Source organism: Equus asinus, chromosome 24 (genome assembly GCF_041296235.1).
Source record: "Equus asinus isolate D_3611 breed Donkey chromosome 24, EquAss-T2T_v2, whole genome shotgun sequence".
Classification (NCBI taxonomy): Eukaryota; Metazoa; Chordata; class Mammalia; order Perissodactyla; family Equidae; genus Equus; species Equus asinus.
Genome location: NC_091813.1, coordinates 27,630,415 through 27,652,949, shown reverse-complemented (window position 1 = coordinate 27,652,949; position 22,535 = coordinate 27,630,415). Strand labels below are relative to the sequence as shown.

General features: G+C 45.0%; 1 protein-coding gene across 1 annotated transcript in view; it reads left to right on the top strand.

The window, feature by feature from the left end:
- Positions 1-22,269, top strand: part of GABRR2 (gamma-aminobutyric acid type A receptor subunit rho2) — a 46,257-nt gene extending 23,988 nt beyond the window's left edge. The window contains exons 3-9 of the mRNA XM_044757521.2: positions 4,319-4,386; positions 5,990-6,213; positions 6,973-7,055; positions 7,255-7,395; positions 12,724-12,876; positions 13,870-14,066; positions 17,488-22,269. Of these exons, the coding sequence (XP_044613456.1) occupies positions 4,319-4,386; positions 5,990-6,213; positions 6,973-7,055; positions 7,255-7,395; positions 12,724-12,876; positions 13,870-14,066; positions 17,488-17,787 (1,166 nt within the window). The 3' untranslated portion in view covers positions 17,788-22,269. The remainder of the gene's footprint in view (positions 1-4,318; positions 4,387-5,989; positions 6,214-6,972; positions 7,056-7,254; positions 7,396-12,723; positions 12,877-13,869; positions 14,067-17,487) is intronic.
- Positions 22,270-22,535: the final 266 nt, after the last annotated feature.

The following is a 22,535-nucleotide window of genomic DNA, read 5'->3' as shown; positions in this document are numbered from 1 at the left end:
TGAGAAACCCTGGGCCGCCAAAGCGGAGAGCATGCAAACTTAACCACTTGGCCATGGGGCCAACCCCTCTTCTTTTCTGATATATTCAGTTAAGGTTATAAATTTCCCTGTAAGGAATACTTAGTTTGCATTCCATGAATTTTGATATGTAGTATTTTTTTAATCGTTTAGTTAAAATTCTCTAATTCTCATTATAATTTCTTCATTGATGGATCTTCCAGAAGTATATTGCTTAATTTCCAAATACATGGGGATTTTCTAGTTACATTTTTGTTATTAATTTCTAATGTTCATCGAGTTCATACTTTATATAAATTCCAGTTTTTAAAAGTTTGTTGAAATTGCTTAAGGGCACAGTACATGGTCAATTTTTGTAAATGTCCAGTGTGTGCTTGAAATGAATGTGTACTATATGGTTTTGCATTCCTTGTCCTATACATGTCTATTATGTCAAGTTTGTTAATTGTTCTAATCTTATATGTCCTTATTGGGCTTTTTTGCCTGCTTGTTTTATCAAGCCCTAAGAAAGATGTATTAAAATCTTTCATTATGACTGTAGATTTGTCTGTTTCCTCTTCAATTCTGTCCATTTTTGCTTTCTGCATTTTGAAATCATATCATTAAATGCACACAAATTAGAATGGTTATATTTTATTGGTGAATTGAATAAATTGGTCATTTATTGTTATGAAATGACCCTCTTATCTCTACTTTCACTCTCTGTAAGTCTACTTTGCTTGATATCATATGGCTACACCCAATTTCTTTTGGTTATTATTTGCATGTTATATCTTTTGCATCCTTTTATGTTTAACTTTAACATAGCTTACATTTTCAATGCATCTCTCTAGACAGCATAAAGTTACGTTTTGTTTCTTGATCCATTCTTATAAACTTTCAGCATTTCCGAATTATCAAGTCTGAAAATATTTGTTAACTGGAGCATTTAGTCTGTTTACATTTATTGAATTATTTATTTATTGGTTTTAAATCTATCATCATTTATTGTCCAACCTATTCTATGTTCTTTCTTTTTTCTTTCCTTTGTTGCTTTCTTTTGGATTGATAATTTTTTGCTATTCCTATTTTGACTTTCCTATTTTAGTTTTGAAAATACATGCTCACTATTTTTTGGTGGTCCCTCAGAAAACAACATGATTCCTTGACTTATCATGTGAGTATGTTAATTAGCTACTTTTACTGTTCTCCTGGAGAACACAAAGACCTCAGAATACTTTTACTCCATTTACATCCCTCCCTACTTAAATATTGTTTTCATTGTGTATTTTTGTTTCGTTTTTTCAACCCCACAAGACATTATTAATATTGTTCTATATAGTCAATGTTCACTTATAATTATATGTTTTTTTTAATACATATTTACCATTTTTATTCTTCTTTATTTGTTCTTGAATCTCCAGCTTTCCCTTTGGGATCACACTCCTTCTGTTTGAAAAACACCTTCATTTAGGGCAGGATGCCTGTCGGCAGATTCTCTCATTTTTAGCAGTTTGTCTGAAAAGTCTATCTCACATTCATTCTTGAAGAGTTGGTGGGGAAGAAATGACATATATCTTTATTTCAAAAGTGGATAAATTCCTAACGTGTGCTTTCAAGGACTACACCAAGAAAAATAACGTCAGAAAGGCTGGGACCCAAGAAAAGCCCTTGGCTAAACATGTATTTCCTGTAGGCTGCCTTGAATTTGTCACCTTGCTGGCTCCACTACCTGAAATCCCACCAAGGACTTGTATTTGGCTTACCAGATCCCTCTCTTAAAGCAGAAAACCCCACAGCTGTGTTAAGGGGCCAAGGCATGGATGCCTAGTTTAACTAGACTATATTCCTCCTAATACCTGGTAGGACTCAGTCCCACTCAAAACATAAAATTGTTCACAGGAGGAGGAGAGGACCAGTAATTTGGAAGAATTTCTCCCAAAACCAGGTAGAGAAGGGCTACAAAATGGAGAGTTCAGGAGAGCTCGGAAGTGTTGGCCTTGGGCAGTGGGGTAGGTTAAAGGGAAAGGTCAACTCCATTGCCGCTCAGACGTAGGAGGGCAGGGCCATTGGTTCTGTTCAAGCTTGTGGTGTGAGTGCCCCTGAATGTAGCTCTAGACGCTCCTGCATGCACAGATTGTTCACCTCCAGCAACCAGGTTCCCTGAGAGCCTGACCTGCACTCCCACGTGGGCGATACCTCCAGAGCACTGACGCCACCCTCACTGGCTTTATCTGATTTCTCTTAGAACGGAGGCTGGATCTGCGAGAGCAAGGCAGAGAGACACAGTAACAGGCACCGAGCAAGCTGATATATTGTATCTGGAAAATGTCCTTTGTCAAAACCAGCTCCTGACCGAACACTGTGCTCATTATCTGAAAACCAGGCCGCTGGCAAATGGGTCCAAAGAGAGTGATGGCTATATCGTTTCTTCCATTTGGCTCTGGAACAACTAGGTGTTGCAGGTCATGTGAGACTTTAGAGAAAGGAAGAGAGGGGGAGCGGCGAGCCGGGTGGAGTATAGCACACCTTCCATGAGAGGCAACGCTGCTGGGGGTCGAGAGCTTTGCTCTGGGCTGTTTGAATATCTCAGGCTAAGGCAGGCCCAGAGGATGGGGAAATTAACCAGCTCCACTTTCCCCATGGCATTGTGGGGCGCACAGAGCCCTGTGCAGGGGCGATGGGGTCCGGGTCCTGGGAGAGGCCCTGCCCAGGCTGCGGGCAGACCCTCCCTCGTCTTACAAGCCTCTTGGGTGAGAAAGGCAGGCCAGTCAGGGGACCTCCTCGCCACACTGAACATTCCACTCCTGGCATTTTCCAAGCACTCCTGGAGCCAAGAATAAGAGAATGCGGCTGTTTGGGCAGGGATTTCTCCTGGTCCCTGACCGAAGCCATCAGTTGAGGAACACAGGAAAATAAGAGGATCAGTTTACACCCTGATTTATCTGAGAGAGAAAAAGTAAAAATAAAAAGTAAAGCGCTGTACTCATTTGCTTTCACATTTGGGAACACAGAAAATATCCACTAAATCCCACTAGTAATAAATAAAATGCTCCCATTCTATCAGGCTCAGCCAAAAAAGCAAATCTTTAAAGGAGGGATTGCAAGTATTAGTAAGCCTATGGGGGAGACGTGGGGGGAGGCGGTGAACCCCTCCAATGTCCTAGGTCACCTCCATGAGGACCTCCTGCTGCCGCATTTGGGCTGAACCTGAGGACTGAGCCTTCTAGCTCCTACTCCACCTCAGAGCTCCGATCCTCCTTCCCTTCCCACCACCAGTCTCAGTCCCTTCCAGTCCTTCTCCCCCCCTGAAACCCAAACTGCCCTGCCACCCTGAGGTTCTCTGGTCCTGCACCCCCAGGCGCAGCAGGGCTGGCCTCAAGATGCCCTCTCCCCAGGAGGCCCAGCCCAGCTGCCACCCGACTCTCTCAGAGAACTTTTGTACTGTGAATGTAACGGTCTTCGTTAATATGCTTGACAGACACAGATTTCCAGATATTCCCATTCTAGGTGTTTTGAAATATTAATATCTGAAAAAACATTTTATGGGAGCATAACATATACACAGAAAACTACACAAGTTATAAGTGTACAGCCCACTAAGTGAACCTACCAATGTAACCATCACCCAGCTCAAGAAATAGAACAGGAAGCCATAGGTAAACCCATAGATAAGCATGATTTTAGAAAGCTTGCCTCAGGCCAGATAAAATTGGGTGTTGAGTGTCTGTACTACGTATGTATTCTTGTACTTTTCATCTGACATGTGCAGTTTCAAAATCTCATACAGTGTCGTCTTTCGCTGTGATCTAACTGTGCACAGACAAAATTTTGTCTCACACCAGGTCGAAAGCTTCTGGAGGGCAGGACCCTGGCTATGTGTTCAATAACTGAATGAATCCAGATCTGGCATGCAGGTGCCCCGACTCCGGGCTAGAGGCTCAGGCCTCATTCTGTCCTTTATGGATGTCATGGGAGGACAAGTGACTAGGGTCCCCACTCAAACACTAGAGCAGCATTTTTACCTCTGCCCTACAGAGACAGCCCTGTGATGTAGAAAGTGGTAATCCAGCTTGTTGACTCCTCCAACAAACATCCACGTTGGCCCAGGAAAGGCACGTAAGGCAGACACAGTCTCTACCCTCACGGCAGAAGCTCAGGAACCCAACACGTCAGGAATTTGCAAGAAAACCCTTATAGAATTGGAACCACTGCCTCACCCTTGCTCTAGCCAGACTCCCCAGGAAGAGGTTTGGGGCTGTCTCACAGCCAGGTGGCAAAGAGAAATGCGCCATAACCAGCTGTCTTTGCTCTTCTGCAGGCCCTGCCATCCCAGTAGGCGTGGACGTGCAGGTGGAGAGCCTGGACAGTATCTCGGAGGTGGACATGGTACGCAGCGCCCTTGGCAGGGCAGCTCTCAGGGCAGGGTCTTGAGACTAAGTTTCTGCGAGAGCCATGGCTGGAGGGCTATGTGGGTGCAGGCTGTGCCTGAGTGGGCACAGCCGGGGATGGGGGGGAGACAGCTTGGAAGTGGAAGTTGGCCCAGGTGCAGTAAACTCTAGAGCAGAGGTTCTCAAGCTTCGTGGGTAAAAATAACTTGGGGAGTTGGTTAAATGCAGATTCCTGGGCCCTGCCTGATTCAGAGTCTCTGGGAGTGAGGCCCAGCACTTGACGTTTTGAACACACTCCTGAAGTGGTGCGTGTGGCCAGATGAACACACTTGGAGGAGCACAGAGGGTGGGCGTTTTCAGACTGACGTTCTGTGGTTCTTTGATCTCCAATGCCCGCCGAGGGCATAGCTTCCCTACGTGCCCTTGGCAGTGCCCAGTAGTGTCAGGTGGTAAGGGAAGGCTCTTTGAAGAAGTCTCATTTCAGCAGAGACCTGAAGGATAAGAAAATGACAGCCATGGGGAGGGCCAGAGCAAGAGCATGGAAAAAGTGCCCGAGGCAGAAGAAACAGGAAGTTTACAAACTAAAACAGCAGCGTAGGAAACAGGGAAATGGGGTTAGAGATGGGGTTGGAGAGGTAGGCCGGTGGAGGTACTCTCTCATGGGCGAGCCCTGCAGGACAGCCAGGATGGGGTCTGGGTGTGGGGGTTGAGCAGAAGTGGGTGCTACGTTCTGACCCCTCCACCGCCATGCATCTTTCCATCCTTCCTCCACTTGCTCCAGAATCGGATCTTTTGGGCAGTCATTGACTTATTTGCACTTGTGTTTTAGCTCTGACTGTGGTGTAAGGCCCAACTCTTGGTTTAAGGCATCAACTATTAAGGCAGGCGAGGAGACACTTTTTTTTTTTTTCCTTTGTTTTGGAAAAGAAGTGGGAAACACTGTTTTCTCCCCCATGCTTTTGAGGAGACACTTTTTAACAGGTTAAGCTTTCAGGCTGAAATTATAATAGATGCGCAGCTGCCCATCCCCTCATCTGATCATCCCCTGATTTTTCTATCTTGCAAATATTTATTAAGCACCCACTATGTGCGTTTCCAGGCCCAAAGTAAGGCCTGGGGATTCAATGGTGAGCAAGACACAACTGTACCTTCAAGGATCTCACAAGTCCAACAATGATAGAAACTGTCCCAAATGGGACACTTGACTGTCCAGGCTTCTCGAAGTGTCCACTAAGCTGAGACTGAATGGCCAACCAGTAGGTAAAGGGCCATGTGTGCAAAGGTCTAGATGAGGAAGAGCAGGCCTCTGGGGAAGTCCTGCAGGCTGTCAGCCTCGCAGCTGCAGGTTTCATTTGCAAAGCCTGACAGATGGGCGGCTCAGCCTCCTGGCTCCAAACTCACGATGCACAAAAATGAGTCCTTCTCTCTCCCGTTCCTGCAGCACCACCGTCTTGGCCATTGTCCCACGGGGCTGCAGAACTGTCACCTCTGACTCTGGAGGCTGAGGCTGAGGTGTCCATTCCAGTGGTGGCTGGTGGGTGGATTGTAAGGCAGGAAGCTGTCTAAGCCATTTCTGTCTGGTCTCCCTCCGGCTCCCACAGGACTTCACCATGACCCTGTACCTGCGGCATTACTGGAAGGACGAGAGGCTGGCCTTCTCCAGCACCAGCAACAAGAGCATGACCTTTGATGGCCGCCTAGTAAAGAAGATCTGGGTCCCCGACGTCTTCTTTGTTCATTCCAAAAGGTCATTCATCCACGACACTACCACTGACAACATCATGCTGAGGGTGTTCCCGGACGGGCACGTGCTGTACAGCATGAGGTAACTGCCCGTGGGGTCACGGCTTCTTTGTCCGACGCCGTTCTACTATATGTGGTCCTGAAGAGTTTGTCGCTGTGGTTGGGTCTAAAGGCTACTGGGTGGTACCAGTCTTCCTATGCCAGTTAGAACTCTCTCAAGATAAAATGGCCACCCTTGTAGCCGGTGACTTCCCTGTACTGGGGACCTTAAGCTTAAGTTAGGAGGCTAGTCGGGCCTGAAAGATTTGAGGGAGACAATGACCTTATATGTACCTTCCACCTCTGAGAGCTTATGATTCTAGTTTATTGGTAATAAAGATTTTAAATAACAACAGCTACTGTTTATTGAGCGCTGTTGCAGATTGACTTCTGGGCTAACTGGAGGGATCACACAGTCTTACCCCACATCCTCCAGCCTGCCTGTACGGCTCACCAGAATTACATGCTAATAGCCTTGGGTGGTGGCTATGGAGAGGGGCATAACCTCCTGGGCATCTCTGGTGGGACTGGTGAGGGCAATGCCCAGAGAAGGGTGCAGGTGTGGGCCATTAGCAGATAATGTCCTCAGTAGCTGGGATCCAGGCAGAGCACCAATAACATCTCCTATGGAAGTTGAAACTCTCAAAGTTAAGGTTCTGCAACTTAGACACCTGGGTTTCCAAACTTCTGCAGTAGACACAAGGAGGCAGCTGCAAGTGGTCGGCTGTGTTCTCTGCCTCAGGGCAGGCGTGTGAGCTGAGCATGCCCTGCACGAGCCCACATGTGTGTTTGGGTTGTCTAGGATTACGGTCACTGCCATGTGCAACATGGACTTCAGCCACTTTCCCCTGGACTCCCAGACCTGTTCTTTGGAGCTGGAAAGCTGTGAGTATCAGTACTCCACATGACAAATCTTTGCCTTATTCCCTCTTCGATCTTTGTGCCATTTTAGTAACCATAAGACTGAGTAGGGCCTGCCAGGGTTAAGACCTATTCACTCCTAGGCTGGTATGGGATTTCCCTGTTGCTTCACCCTGCATCAGAAGCAAAGGAATTGAATTAACTTATTTTCCTCTCCCCAAAGATGCCTATACAGATGAAGATCTGATGCTGTATTGGAAGAATGGGGACGAGTCCCTGAAAACAGATGAGAAGATCTCCCTGTCTCAGTTTCTGATTCAGAAGTTTCACACCACTTCCAGACTGGCCTTCTACAGCAGCACCGGTAGCTAACTTTGCCACGGTCTGATTCCAATGTGAAAGAAAACACATTAGAATTCTTCCTCAGCCTCAGCCTTTTCCCCCTCCAGTGAAAATGCATTCTTCTTATTAAAATAACACATAGTCCTACAAAACACCAATGGCACTTAAAAGCAGAGAGTAAAAAAGTTGCTACCCTCTGAAATCCCATGGCCAGAGGTAATCATTCCTAACAATTTAGCAGACACCCTCACAGACATCTTGCTTTAATTATGAAATTTCCCAAAAGTGAGTTCATATGTTACGTGCCATTCTGTAACCTGATTCGTTCAACTTGATATAGACAGATAGCTTTCCAAGGAAATGGATTTATTACCTATATTTAAGTCTATAGATTCACTTTTTAATAGTTAGCATGACCTCTTCTTGGACCCTGGGCCTTGTTTGAAGCTTTGAGAGGATCCATGTGTCAGCTCTTCTCTATTCTCACCCTTAGCACTTGTATTAGTTTCCCAGGGCTGTCATGACAAAGTACCACAAACTGGGTGCTTGAAACAACAGAAATTTATTCGCTCATGGTTCTGGAGGCTAGAAGTCTGAGGGCCGTGCTCCTTCTGAAGGCTCTAGGCCGGAATCCTTCCTTCCTCTTACTGGCTTCTGGTGGTTGCTGTAGCATTCCAATCTCGGTCTCCGTCGTCACACGGCATCCTCCCTGTGTCTCTGTGTCTTCATATAGTGTTGGTTCTGGGTATCTATGTCCAAATCTCCCCTTTCTTTAAGGACACCAGTCATTGGATTATGGCCCATCCTAATACACTATGATCTCAGCTTTCCTTGATGACACGTGCAAAGATCCTACTTCTAAATAAGGTCACATTCACAGGTACTAGGAGTTAGGACTTCAACACATCTTTCTGGCAGACGCTATTCAACCCACCACAGCTCTGCAGGGGCTAAGGGACCCCAGAGGACTTCTCACTTCATTACCCTTTGTCCCAGTGCTGAGAAGCCCAGGCCCTTCAGCAGGAAGATTTTGTGCTGTCGTCTGCCCCTGCATGGCCACCATCTCCCCATTCTTCTGCCCCCACCCACACTCCTTTGTCCACAGTATCAAACACCAGAAAAGAGAGAGCCCCAGCCAAGGTTGTGTTGGTGCTGGGGCAGCCAGGCCTGCTTCCGTTTATGCCCACAGGGCTCCGTCTCACCCCTCTCTTCTCTCTCACTCTGATACGACTTGTCACACGGTTCTCTTTTCTCATGTATTCTTGGCAAGTTCAAATCAACTCTTTCTAAAATCATTTTTAAGAGTTTTTTATATAACCTTTATCATGTGCCACTGTTTTGAATACTTTATATGAGTTAACTAATTTCTACCCAACAAACCAATGCTGTAGATATTATCCCCAGTTTACAGATGACAAAACTGAGACTTAGAAGGATTAAATTGTTTATTGAAGTTACGCAGCTGGTAAGTGGCCGGGCAATCTGCCTTAGTCTCTACGTGTACTCGTCTTAGATGTTTCTCGTATTGGACTAGCATACTCGTTTGTTTGTGTTGTTCCCCATTCAAGCCTTTCTGGAGTCCAGTTTGAATGCATCTTGCACGCCCATTATTTATGATGTACCAACAAGTAGGTTTATGATCCCACCCCACAGGGACTGTGATCTCACCCAAGAGAGCTCACTCTGTTTGGAACACAGACTGTACATTTTCAAATCTCCTGCTTCCCTCCTAGTGTTTCCAAGGCAAATCTCCCTCGTTTTCTTAGAAGGAAAGGATAATGGAGTAGCCTTTCCTGGAATAAAGGCAGCTTTCAGCCCTTCCAGAAAGACCCTGTGCAAACCTAGGGAACAATCTGATTAGCTTCATGGATGCCAATTTAGGTAGGGAAAATAGAGCTGACGTGATCGGACAAAGGCTGTGGGATGAATAAATGATTAGTAGTTTCTGTCATTTTGAGGATCACTTTCTATTTATCCACTCCACTGAGAGCACCTGCCTCATTCAAACAACCCAGAAGCCTACACAGGAATTGTCTGGACCCACCCTATTGTTCCAGCCTTTCCCTGTTGACCCAACCCTTCCCTTACCTGACTCGGTACTAACCTTCCACTCCAGCCAGATGCCCTTTGTCCCCTCAGCAATGTTTCTCCAGGTGCGGTCTGAGGTCCGCCTACATCCGAACCACCAGGGGAGCGTGTTTGACAAGCAGATTTCTGGGCCCCCTTGCAAGTTCCTGAGTCAGGATCTTAGGCACTGGAGCCCATGAATCTGCATGTTTAACAAGTGATTTGCATGCACATCAAAGTCCAAAGACCATTGCTTTTAGCCAATGTTCTCAAAGTATGGCGCTCAGACCAGCAGCATCAGCGTCACCTGGGAACTCTGGAGGTGGAGCCCAGCAATCTGTGTTTTGATAAGTCCTCCTGGGGTAGAATACACATTGCTGGGCCCCATCCCCCACAGTTGCTCATGAGTAGGTCTTTCATGGGCCCCGAGAATTTGCATTGCTAACTAGTTCCCAATGAAGGTCTTGCTGCTGGTCCAGGAACACCCACTTTGAGAACCACTGCTCTGAGTTAACGTTTCTCAACTCTGGTGGCACATTAGAATTTCCTGGGGAAACTTTTTGTTGTTATTGGCTACTATTTTTGTGTATGTGGCCTCAACAAAATATACATGACATAAAATTTACCATTTTAGCCATTTTTAAGTGTACAATTCACTGGCATTAAATACATTCTCAATGTTGTGCACCATTGCCACTATCTGCTTCCAGGACTCGTTTATCAACCCAAACAGAAAGTCTGTCCCCGTTAAACACTAACTCTCCATTCCCCCTTCCCCTCAGCCTCTGGGAACCACTATCCTATTTATGTCTCTATAAATTTGGCTATCCCAGGTACCTCATATAAGTGAAATCATACAACATTTGTCCTTTTGTGACTGCCCATTTTACATACCATATAATTTTGAGGTTGAGCCATACTGTAGTATGTGTCAGAATTCCATCCCTTTTTATGGCCAAATAATATTCCATTGTAGGGATATACCACTTTTAAAAAAGTTTTATTGAGGTCATAATAGTTTATAACATTGTGAAATTTCAGTTGTACGCTATTATTTGTCAGTCACCATATATTTGTGCCCCTTTACCCCTAGGCCCACCCCAACCCCTTTCCCCTCTAGTAACCACTAATCTGTTCTCTTTGTCCATGTGTTTGTTTATCTTCCACTTATGAGTGAAATCATGCTTGCATGTACCGCATTTTTTATCCATTCATCTGTTGATGGACAGTTGAGTTGTTTCCACCTTTTGGCTATTGCAAATAGTGCTGCTATGAACCTAGGGAAGTTTTAAAACATAACCAAGCCTAGGTCCCCTCCCCAGACCAATTCAGTCAGAATCTCTCTGGAATAGACCAGGGCTTTGGAGCGTGGTAAAGCTCCCAGGGACTCCACTTCTCCTGCAATAACCCATCTCCTCCATGAGTTCTCTCTGTCATTCCAGCCAATAGTGACTCGGGTCTCTTTCCCAAAACCCAAGTGCACCGCTTATACTGATGGGCCTTTTAGTACTTAGGTATACATGGTTCCATATCTCAAGCACTTCCGTTCTGTGGGACTTCCATTCAGTTCCTTGAAAATCCTTAAGGGAAGGAACCAAGTTCTAGATTTCTCTCTATCCCCTTCAGCCCTTAGCATAGCACTCACACGCAGAGACCCTCAGTGACCACTGCTGAATTAAAGGGACGTTGTGTGAGAAGAGCCCTGTCCTGGGTGTTGGAGACCTGAGTTCTGACCCAAGTTCATCCATGACTCAAGCCAAGGTCTTAGATAAGCCTCTGGGAGTCTCCTTATGTCCCAAATAAGAGGGTTAGACTCAATCTGGGTTTCAGTTATTTACATGACCTCATTTATTTATGTAATACCATTATGATGTTTGTCTTACTTATCACCAGTGCTGCCATAGACTTAATTTTTTCCTTTAAGTCAACTCCCTTTTTGAAATTTACTTTGAAAAGGAGCTTTACATCATTATAATCAATGGGAAACTGGTTTCATTTCCCGTAAATAGAAGGTGACTTTAATAATAAATGTGATGAACACAAAAGAAAAAAGTACCTGCCTCTGTACCCCTGAAATCATCTGTGTACCCCACCATCGTGTGTACCTCACGCTTTGGGACACAGAGCTGGACCATTTCTGAGTTCTAACGATCTCTGATAAAGCTGGGCTGAGATGGGACTCGGGTGGGGGTGTGCACACAGCTTCAGTCCACTTTACACATTGACGCTATCCTTGACACCATCTGTGGTCCCAGTGGTTGGGTAATGATCTTGTGGATCATTTGAAACCTTACAATTTCAGTCCTTTTAAACAGCCATTCATTAGTGATTCTCAAATTACCATATTGAAATAGATAATGTCTACATCCTCATTTTTTCCTAAGGAATGATCAAATGATAAATGACTTGCATAAGACAGATAGAGTGACTCCACAAGGCGGATGGAGTGTCAGGAGTGGAACTGACATCAGATTTTATTGTTTTATTTTTAGATTTGAAGCCTTTTAAAAGCGTTACTTAAATATTTTTAATATGGTAAATCTAAAGTATATTAATCTTTATTATTTCGTTTCATGGAGTGCTTTTTCGGTAATGACTCTTTATTTTTTTTCCCACTATTATTATTTTTTATTGAGGTATAATTCACATAGCATTATATTAGTTTCAGGTGTGCAACATAATGATTTGATAGTTGTATATATTGCAAAATGATCACCACGATTAGTCCAGTTAACATCCATCCCCATACACTGTTACCAAAAGGATGTCACCTTTAGAATCATGTGAACAGCCTATTTTTTCTTGTGATGGATGTGGAGATTGACTGAGCTGATCAATCTCACAGTAAAGGGGACAGGGACAAGAGCCCAGCTCCGCAGGCTCCTGCCTCAGTGGTTTTGGCCTCAACAAAATAGAACCACTCCAACTTCTTACACTCCTGGGCAGCGGGCGCTCAGGAAATACAGGTGTGGTTTGCAAATAACAAATACCAAACAACTAACCATAGACTCTATTTATTTCTACCTTTCCCCCAAATGCCATGAATGCACTGTTCGTTAGATAATACTGATGAAAGGGTGTGTGTACTAGATAGTGGCAAGATATTCATTGACGGGAGAGACAGCTTAGATTTTGGAGAGGAAATGTTTTATATTAAGTCAATTAATTATTAACTTTTAACTTTCTGCTAAAGATGAGAGCAAAGTCAGGAAAAGATGGGCTCCCAGGCAGGGGTTTTTTCCTCTCCTACTGAACCTCATGGGCTTTGTCCTGTGTCCCGCAGGCTGGTACAACCGTCTGTACATTAACTTCACGTTGCGTCGTCACATCTTCTTCTTCTTGCTCCAAACCTATTTCCCTGCCACGCTGATGGTCATGCTGTCCTGGGTGTCCTTCTGGATTGACCGCAGAGCAGTGCCCGCCAGAGTTTCACTGGGTAAAAGCATTCGATAGGTGTGGTAGGGCGGTTATTTTTTTCAACTGGTCACCATGTAAAGAAAAAGGATAATCGTTATTCAGAGTCCTTAAGCGATGGGCTGTCAGAGTCAAAAGGAGCAAACTTTCCTCCTGCTTCCAGCCTTCACCGTTCACATGCTGCTCTCAGTTTCCTAGATTACGTTATGAAAACCACAAGGAGCTAAAACTACATCCACTCTACTCGAATCGTTTCAGAAAGGTATGGCCTATATGGGGTATAGACTTCCACCACGGGCAGTCTTAGAGCTTGGTCCTTCAATAAATAAGACCAATCTACAAATGCCAACAACTTATTCTGCAAGTGCAAAAACTTAGCTGGCCTCCTCTAGACAGTCTGAGAGTTTGAAGACAGGGCGGGTTTTCTGTGATTTCTCGGAGAGAGAGGGCTGCGCTCGCTGGAGTTGTGGTTTCAGTTTTTTGTAGACTGTGAATTCCAGAATGAACTTATAACTCATCATTACCAATTGGGAAAAATCAGGTGGGGCCCCAAGAAATGTGAGGGTTTGACCAGCAAGGCACAGGGAAGAAAAAACTAGCATACTAGTCTTCTAGGAGCTTTCCCAGTCTTCATGGTCTTAACAAACATGGTTTAGAGGGGGAGAATGTGGTCCTTCCTTGAGGTTTGGGAAGGTTCCTTCTGGGGTGCCCTTTAGTCACTGTTTTAATTCCACATCTGCACGGGCCCTGTCTGAAGCACTCCTGATCTTGTCAGCCACCTCACAGAAACCCAGTCTCCCAAGGGCTGCAATTGAGAGGAGACAAGCAGTAAGCTGGGCAGGAGGAAAATGGCCCAGCTGCCTGTGGAGCAGATCCTCACACCTCTACCACGGGGAAAGATGCCTGGGGAATTTCTCATTAGATTTAAGAGATGGAGAATGTCAAATGGTGGCAATGAAATGTAGGGCAGCTCTGTACCCTTGTCAGTGGCTGAACTAAAGCTGGATGTATGCAGGTATCACCACGGTGCTGACCATGTCCACCATCATCACGGGCGTGAACGCCTCCATGCCCCGCGTGTCCTACATCAAGGCCGTGGACATCTACCTGTGGGTCAGCTTTGTGTTCGTGTTCCTCTCCGTGCTGGAGTACGCGGCTGTCAACTACCTGACCACGGTGCAGGAGCGGAAGGAACGGAAGCTGCAGGAGAAGGTGAGAGGAGTTTTGTTGCTTTCCTCATCTGAGCCTGTGCTACTGGTGGGATGAGAATGGGGGTGGGGTGGGGGGGGTGGGCATTGCATATAGAAAAGGGAGATGTTTATGCAAAAGCAGGAGGATCCATCTTAGAATATGTTCTAGCTTCTACCACAAAAAATCTCAGAAAGCAGAAAGTCTTTGGACAAAGAGTAGGAACAGGAAGACTTGGGTTCTTAGGCCACTTATGCTGGGCCTCAGTTTCCTCATTTGTAAAAAAGGTATAACAGAACTCTCACCCCACCTTCCCCCACAGGGTTATTGTGAGGGTCGCATGAGATAATGTATGTGAAAGTTGTTTTGAAACTGTAGGGTTCTAGACACATGTACAGTATCACTATTATTACTGAACATGTCTGAGGAGAATGCCCCCACCTCCTATGACCAGACAAGGGAAAGTTCTAGAATAAAAAGTTTCTGTATTTATCAGTGCTCTGGCTCAGTGAAAATTCAGCCACATATGACTTGAGCCTTTAGACTCATTGGAAATACTATACTATCTATAATATACCGCACTACGCTATAGATAGAACGCAGATGGGGAATTCCAGGCATGAGCCTTTGGCACAGGAAGTGAAAGTCTGTTCTATTCATATTCAAACTCTTATTAATCACAATAAGAAATAAAATGCCAACTTGTTACCAGATCATTGCACTAATCAAAATGGGTGTTAACCTAAAAGGGATAGAGATCAGGGAACATGAAAATCCCACATTTATGGCCATCTAGGTGGCTGGTAGCTCCTTAGCATAAAAGAGATTTAAATTTTAGGAAAAGAGAATGTGTTGCCTTTTCAAAAATAGTCTTTCAATGCCCACATTTTACGTGTTAATATTTCCACATTGTCTCTAAATATGCTAGATTAAGAATTTATTTTTAAAATTCTACTCAAACCTTTCTTACTTCAGCATTTGAGTATTCGTTCACATTTTCTGTAATTTGTACATTGATCATTATCAAATGCCTTTGGATTATAATTTAACATTTTTGATTTATAGTCCGTTAGATTTTCCTGTAGAGAGCACTTCAAAACATAGCAGAGTCAGAATGTGGACTCGTGGACGGTTAACTGCACCCAGCTTGTCCTCAGGCAGTTCAGGAGGCTGTGACCATGGCACAGGCCGGTCTTTGCTGGTATTGATATGACACCGCCTCAAGAGCACCAGGGCAATCACACACGGAAAGGCCACTGGGCCCCAAGTCCAGCTCCCTGTCTGTGTGAGAACAGACACCCAGGAGGGGAGAGCTTGTCTACACTGTTGTCAAACATCAAACGTGTGATTGAAAGGCTGAGAAGCTGTGATTGCTAGGGGGCAGACCTTGGTGGGAAGTCACAAAATCTGTCTCATGCTGCCTCACAGAGAAACCGCTATTCGTGACCGTTAAAATGGCCCCTGGTGGAGCTGAGGTTCCTAAAGTGAGAGCCAAAGAGCACTGGCCTCGAGCCACCTTCTGAGCCTGTTAAAAGTGAAGATTCTGGGGCTGCAGCCCAGACCTACTGATTCAGCATCTCCAGGGATGGCAGCCTGGAAACCGCATTGTTAACAAGCTCCCAGGTGGTTCTGATGCTCGCTCAAGTCTGACCTCCAGCACTCGAAGGGCAAAGCCGGCTGGAGCCTGCTCGGTGCACCCCGCCTCAGATGGGGACCCGAGCTGCTTTGGGTTGAAGCTGGCAAGCAGAGTGTGGGCCCACGGGGTCTGCCTTCCGTGGACGTGTTCGAATTCCGTGGCTGACCATCCAGACCTGTGCAATATGCCAGGAGCCACTTAATTTCTCTCAGAAACAAGCTGATTTATGGAAAAATAGAGATTTATCATAATTTTTTGGCATTTCCTGATTCTAACTCAAAATCTTAGGAGAAAAGCCTGTCTTCATTTTAGCAGAAAGAATTTCAGTTTAGAGCAAAGAAAGAAGATCTGTGTCTTAAAAAGAAAAGCCCTCAGTAACAATATCTTATGATTTTATCAAAGTTTGAGTGTGATTATACCTAAATACAAAGAATTAAATAGATGACCTTTTTTTTTAAAAAAAAAAGATTGGCACCTGAGCTAACAACTGTTGCCAATCTTTTTCTTTTTCTGCTTTTTCTCCCCAAATCCCCTCAGTATCTAGTTGTATATTTTAGTTGTGGATCCTTCTAGTTGTGGCATGTGGGATGCTGCCTCAGCATGGCCTGAGAGCGGTGCCATGTCCGCGCCCAGGATCCGAACTGGCGAAACCCTGGGCCACCGAAGCGGAGCGTGGGAACTTAACCACTCTGCCACCGGGCTGGCCCCTAGATGACCTTTTATACCTAAAATCTATCAGTTAACTACTCTAGCAATGTATTAATGTGCTCCTTAATTATCGTTGCTGATGGGACCATACACAGAAATAACGAATTCATCGTGTCCAATTAAAAAAAAATAGCTCCCCAAACCACCAAAGATTTCTTCACGCATGAGAATTCTTAAACAAATTCTGATTTTTTACATAAAATCATTCACTTATGTCTGCATTCTAAAGCTTCATGGTACCCATTGGAGTGTTTCAAGATCCACGATAGGAGGCAGGTTGTGAAACGTCGTTATTTCACTTTCCCAGATGGAAAAACAGAGGCTCTGCAGGGCTGAGAGCCGGAGTAGAAACATCGAGGCTGCAGGTTGAGAAGAATCCATCTCAGGCCGTTGGGCTGTGTCAGGCAGGCCCCACGCCTAGGCTGACACCTCCCTGGCAGGCGCCGCCAGAGGCCCTCTCTTTGCTGACTCATTTGTGGAGAGAAGTTAAGCGGAACCATTTCCTTCCCTCCAACTTACAATTTTTTAAAAAAAATTATTTTATTGAGGTCATATTGGCGTATAACATTGTGTAAATTTCCGATGTATATTATTATACATCAGTTTCTGTATAGACTGCATCAACTTTTAATTTCTTATAAACATTTTCATACTTGCAGAAACAGCAAAAAAAATAGGATAATGTACATCCATATACCTGTGCCTGCCTCCAACATTGTTAACGTTTTGCCATTTTTGTATGAGCTCTTTCTCCATGTAAACATAGTTTTGTTGGTGCAGCTGAACCATTTAAAAATACACTGCAGGCACCATGCCCCTTTACCCGTACGTGTAGCCCTTTAGAGTAAGGACACTCTCCTACTTAACCATTTTTTGATTCATGCACAGACAGGTGGAGTCCCACAACTGGAGTCAGAATGTGTGGTTTTAAAGTCCTGACTCTGACACTAGCTGTGTGATCTCAGGAGAATTGTGTAGTCTCTCTGTGTCTTGGTTTTTGCTTCTGCAATTGAGGTGTTTGCTGTCAGTCCGGGCACCTCTTCTGCCCGTCTCAGAAGCCTACATATGCCTGACACCTCCCCTTGTATTTGCCGCCCACAGTGTGAAATGCCTCAGTCAAGAACCATGATGCTGGATGGAAGCTACAGTGAGTCTGAGGCCAACAGCCTGGCCGGGTACCCGAGAAACCATATCCTGACAGAGGAGGAAAGACAAGACAAAATAGTTGTCCACCTGGCCCTAAGCAGTGAATCCAACTCCTCCAGGAAGAAGGGGCTTCTGAAGGGCCAGATGGGTCTTCGCATCTTCCAGAACACCCATGCCATTGACAAATACTCCAGGTTGATATTCCCCGCCTCCTTCATATTTTTCAACTTAATTTATTGGTCAGTGTTTTCCTAGGGGCTCCGAGGCTATGCCTGGGAAAGGGCATAGACATCTCTGGGGCCTGGCCAGCCGTCCACGTATGGACATGCTGACCACGCTCCCCTCACTAGACAGAGCAGCAGCTCCCGGACCACCATGAGCGGCGCCCCATCTCTCAGAGGAGCCAGGACCCCTCCAGCTGCACTTCCCCAGACCTCATGGGTTTGCTCCTCACTCATGCTGTGTTCTGTGTTCCACTTCATGCCTCTCTGAGACTGACTTCCGTTCTCGTGTTTGAACAGGTGCACGAGAGCCCCCTTCCTATAAAAAAAGACTCACCTGCCTCCCAGATGTTCTAAGACCCTTCTGAATAGGATTCAGTTGCAAAGGGGAAGGGAAAAATGAAGGGCAAGCTTAGGGGCATTCTGGATAGGAGATGGGAAATTAGGATTCAAAATAGGTTTAAAACATCTGTGAACCCGTACAACTGGATTAAGTGCCTACTTAGGAAGGAAAAAACTCAGATCCCAAATAAGAAATGATTTGACCTGTGTGAGTCTGGCAACTTGCGTGATTTTGCAATATGAGGGGATGTCATTCATTCATCCATCCATTCAACCATTCACTAAATACTGAAAACCCACCCTGTGCCATGTCCTGTGGAAATGAACAAATAGAAGTCTCTTTTCTCAGAGATTTTCTCTAAGCCTGTGGTCATTCTACATATGACAGAAAGTACTTCTGCCCTTCTCTCTCCTTCAACTCCCACTACCCCACAGAGCCATTCTGTTTGCTGATGGTTTTACTCCTAGGTCTGTCTAGAAAAGCATTTCCAGTCTCCCATGAGACCCTCATGAAGCCAGCTCAATGCTTGTCTCCTGCAATCTCCATGCAGGACAAGCCTACCTCTGGGAGGAGGGACAGTGACGTGAGAATTAGTGATAGCAGAACTTGGTCTTGGGGCAGAAGGAGGCATAGGTCTGGGAATTTGTTTCTGATGCCATGCTACCTCCCTTTATGGGCTCTTTCCCTTCGCCCCCAGCTGACCAGTGTCCTCAGTAATCCTTGTGTCCAAGCCCTGCCCCCAGCCCGGGGACGCTACCTATGCTGACCAGAAGTGCCCGCACTCTAGAATGACTTCCCCCTTACCCCCAGGAGCTACTGACTCTTTCCTCTAATGCAGCTAAGCTCAGATTAGGCAGGTAATCTGATTTATTGAATCTACAGTAAGTTGTGAATGGCCATTTCTCTCAACCCTGTGTTAGGTGTTTGCTAGTTAAGTGAATCTCTAATTAGGAGAATTTCTGGAGGTATAAAGGACACAATTTTGAGAAGGGGGCCTTTTCCTAAATCATAACACTTGGGATCAGAAGTCTGTTCTGGGGGAGTAGGGAGGGAATGCCCACCTCAGATTTCTTGTTTATTGATGGAAGTTGTTCTGCCTTTTCCCTCGCTGCCCCTACCACCTTCCTGCTCAGGGTCTGGGTGTCTGGTCCTTTGGTCAAGAGTAGACAAATGGTACAGCCAAAGAGAGGCCTTCGGTTGAGCAAGCTCTGGCCTGTGAGTCTGCTCCACGGCTCATGACTCCCAGGGGCAGGGATCCTTAGTTCTGAGGATTAGAGCACACATGGCTGCCAGAGCCTCCAGAGTTTCAGGTCGAGGGCCTGTAGCTGCCTGATCCTCTCACTGACTCCCTCGTCATGACTGCTGACACAGTTGCTGTACACATCCCAGCTTCTCTGATCCTTCCCCCGCCCTAGTCCCCCATCCGTTTCTCCTGTTCCCCGTACACACTCCTTGTGTGATCCTGGTCCCAGACACTTGCTTTACCACTCCATTGTCCAAGTTAAGGACCAGACTCATCATCTCTGGCCAGAGACTGTATGATCAGGGCTGGGATTCAAGGAGCTGAACTCTCAGAAGGGCTGGCTCCAGGAAACCATATGACATAGATTATCTTGGGGAACTGCAAGTTTGGGAGGTCCCCAAGACCACTCTCAGGTTTAATAATTCACTAGAAGGACCCACAGAACTCAGAAAAGCCATTATACTCACGGTTATAGTTTATTGCAGCAAAAGGATATGGGTTAAAATCAACAAAGAGAAGTGGCATATAGGGTGGGGTCCAGGAGAGACCAGGTACAGAAATTTCAGTTGTTCTCTCCCAGAGGGGTTATACAGATGGCGCTTATTTCTCCCACCAATGACGTGTGACAATATGCACCGACTATTGCCAACCAGGGAAACTCACCCAAGCCCGTCAAGGTGTACAAGAGTTTTTATTGGGGGTCAGCCATGTAGATACAGCTACTGCCCACATGGCTGACCCCAGTCTCCAGCCTTTCTGGAGGTCAAGCTGATAACTCTTAGCTCAAGGTCCCCATCATAAATCACATTGTTAGCACAGACCACCTGGCATGGGCCAAGGCCCCCAAGTAAACAAAGACCTTCCTATCAGGCAGGACATTGCAAGTGTTTAGAAATTACATCCCAGGAGCTGGAGGCCAAGGCCCAAGCCTTTCTTTTGGCAAGGTTAACCCGTTACTGCACAGCAATCCTTGTCAATTCCTTATTGCTAATGTTAATTGCTATTCTACTGTTAAAGATTCATGCCACAAACATTTTAAAGCATCCCTGAATGAAGTATAGTGGGGTCCAAATTAGGACAAAGAGATAGTCACAGCTCTCAGAGAGGAGACTGATAGAAGACATGAGATACAAACACGTATAAGTTAAAAAGTGTTAACTACTACAATGATGGTTCAAAGTGTAATGGGAATTCTGAAGAAGAAAAGAATGATTTTCACTGGGAAGACTGGATCTCCTGAGAAAACAGCCTCTGAGCTGCCCCTCAAAGGTTGGGGATTTGGAGAAGAAGAAAAGTACATGCTAGATCTGTGATGTCTAGTAGGGTTGCCGCTAGCCATGTATCCATTTAATTTAAATTAATTAAAGCTAAATAAAATTTAAAACTCAGTTTTTGCCCCATTGCACTAGCCACATTTCAAGTGCTGCTCAATAGCCACATGCGGCTGGTGGCTACACTAGTGGAAACTGCAGATCTATAGAACATTTCCACCATCACAGAAAGTCCTGTTAGACAACGCTGCTGAAGGCGAAAGGATCAGCCTAAGCAAAGTCACGAGAGAGGCAGGAAGATTTGAGATTGCTGAGTATAGGGTTTGTGGGGCAAGTCTTCTGTTTTGGCTGGATCCTAGGCTGTGGGAAGAGGAGATGAGAGACCAGCTCTTTTCTAGGGGTCGTGGCAGGTCCCCCATGTCACTGCTAATGAGCACAGCTTCCCCTCCATGAGTTGCCTGGCCCAAGACCATTGGATTTCCCACCCTCACAGACAAATGAAGAATGAAAGTACGTAAACAAGGATGATTGAGTGGTACAGGGCATTTGGACTTGTTTAGAAACCTTTACCCTCTAGAGACTCTCCTAGGCCACAACGCTGCTCAACGAATGATAATTACATTGTCATTAAATATATCCTATTGCTTTGGTTGTCTTATTTAATTCCACCACTACTCTGCTTCTGACTATGTTGTCTTCATAAATTGAGGCTCATATAACATGGTGGCCTGTTCACGTAAAAAAAATTAAGATGTATTTTAACTAGCTTATGTATTCAAATGGAGTTAATTCTATAGCAAACATGTTAAGAATCATGAACAGCATTTTATCCTGTGGGACCATGATACAATGACACCATTGTGTTCAGCACTGCCTTATTGCAGTGTAATAGTCTGACTGTACTTGAGAAAGTGGAAGATTAAAGGAGGTTGAGAGGAGACAACAGGAAGTAAGGAAATATTGAGAACATGGAAGGTTTCACCCTAGATTGCAGAAGACAGAGGAGTAAACATAATTGTTATCAGGGATGCTTGAATGGCACTTAACTTCACTGAATCCAAGACACCATCAAATGTAAGATGCATCCATATTTTATGTACTACTAAGAAAGAAAAATTGCTGCTAATTAAATTATAGCATGCCAATGATTATAAGATGAATCTTGATTTCACCAACACTAAATTGTGAAAAATGTGCATGTTAGAATAAAAGAAATAGGTATTATACAAAAACTGGTGATCGGACATACTTCTGTGACATCAAGGAGCTAACATTTATTATGTACTTCAAGGCCCTGTGCCTGGCTGGGGGATGGGGTGGTAGCAGATAAAGAAATGAATGGGGGACACCTTTCAGTCATTAAGAAGCTTACACTGTAGTGGGAGTGGTTCAAAGAAGGGAGAGACCACAGAACTGAGGAGTAAATGCTGTTTGTGGTAAATTTTGAGCAATGGATGGATATAATTTCAACTCGTAGAAAGGAAGGGAGGGATGATAACATGGCAGAAAGAAAACTTGACTGTATTCAGAGGACAGTGAACAGATACCCTATGGAATGTACAAAAGTCTTGGGTTTTCATCTTTCTAGTTCTCTGACCCTGGTGTCAAGGGTCCTTCTAGGTTCATTCCACTTAGAATAAACCTAGGGAAAAAATTTGACTGGTCTGGTCTGTGCCATGCATGTTGAAGATGATCAGAGCTCTGTGCTGTGTGTAAGTTTAGAATATTGTGATTTGGTTCAATCTTTTTGTAAACATCTGCAGAAGGGAAACTATCAATTCAAAAAATGGAAAGCTGCTTAGTTTGAGGGAACCAATGAGGCAGGAAAATAATGATAATAATAGTGGGGAAAATTCATGTTAAGTTCAGCTATGTGTGGGAGCTGCAGCCCATGTGCTGACCTGAACACAGACACAGAAGCCAGA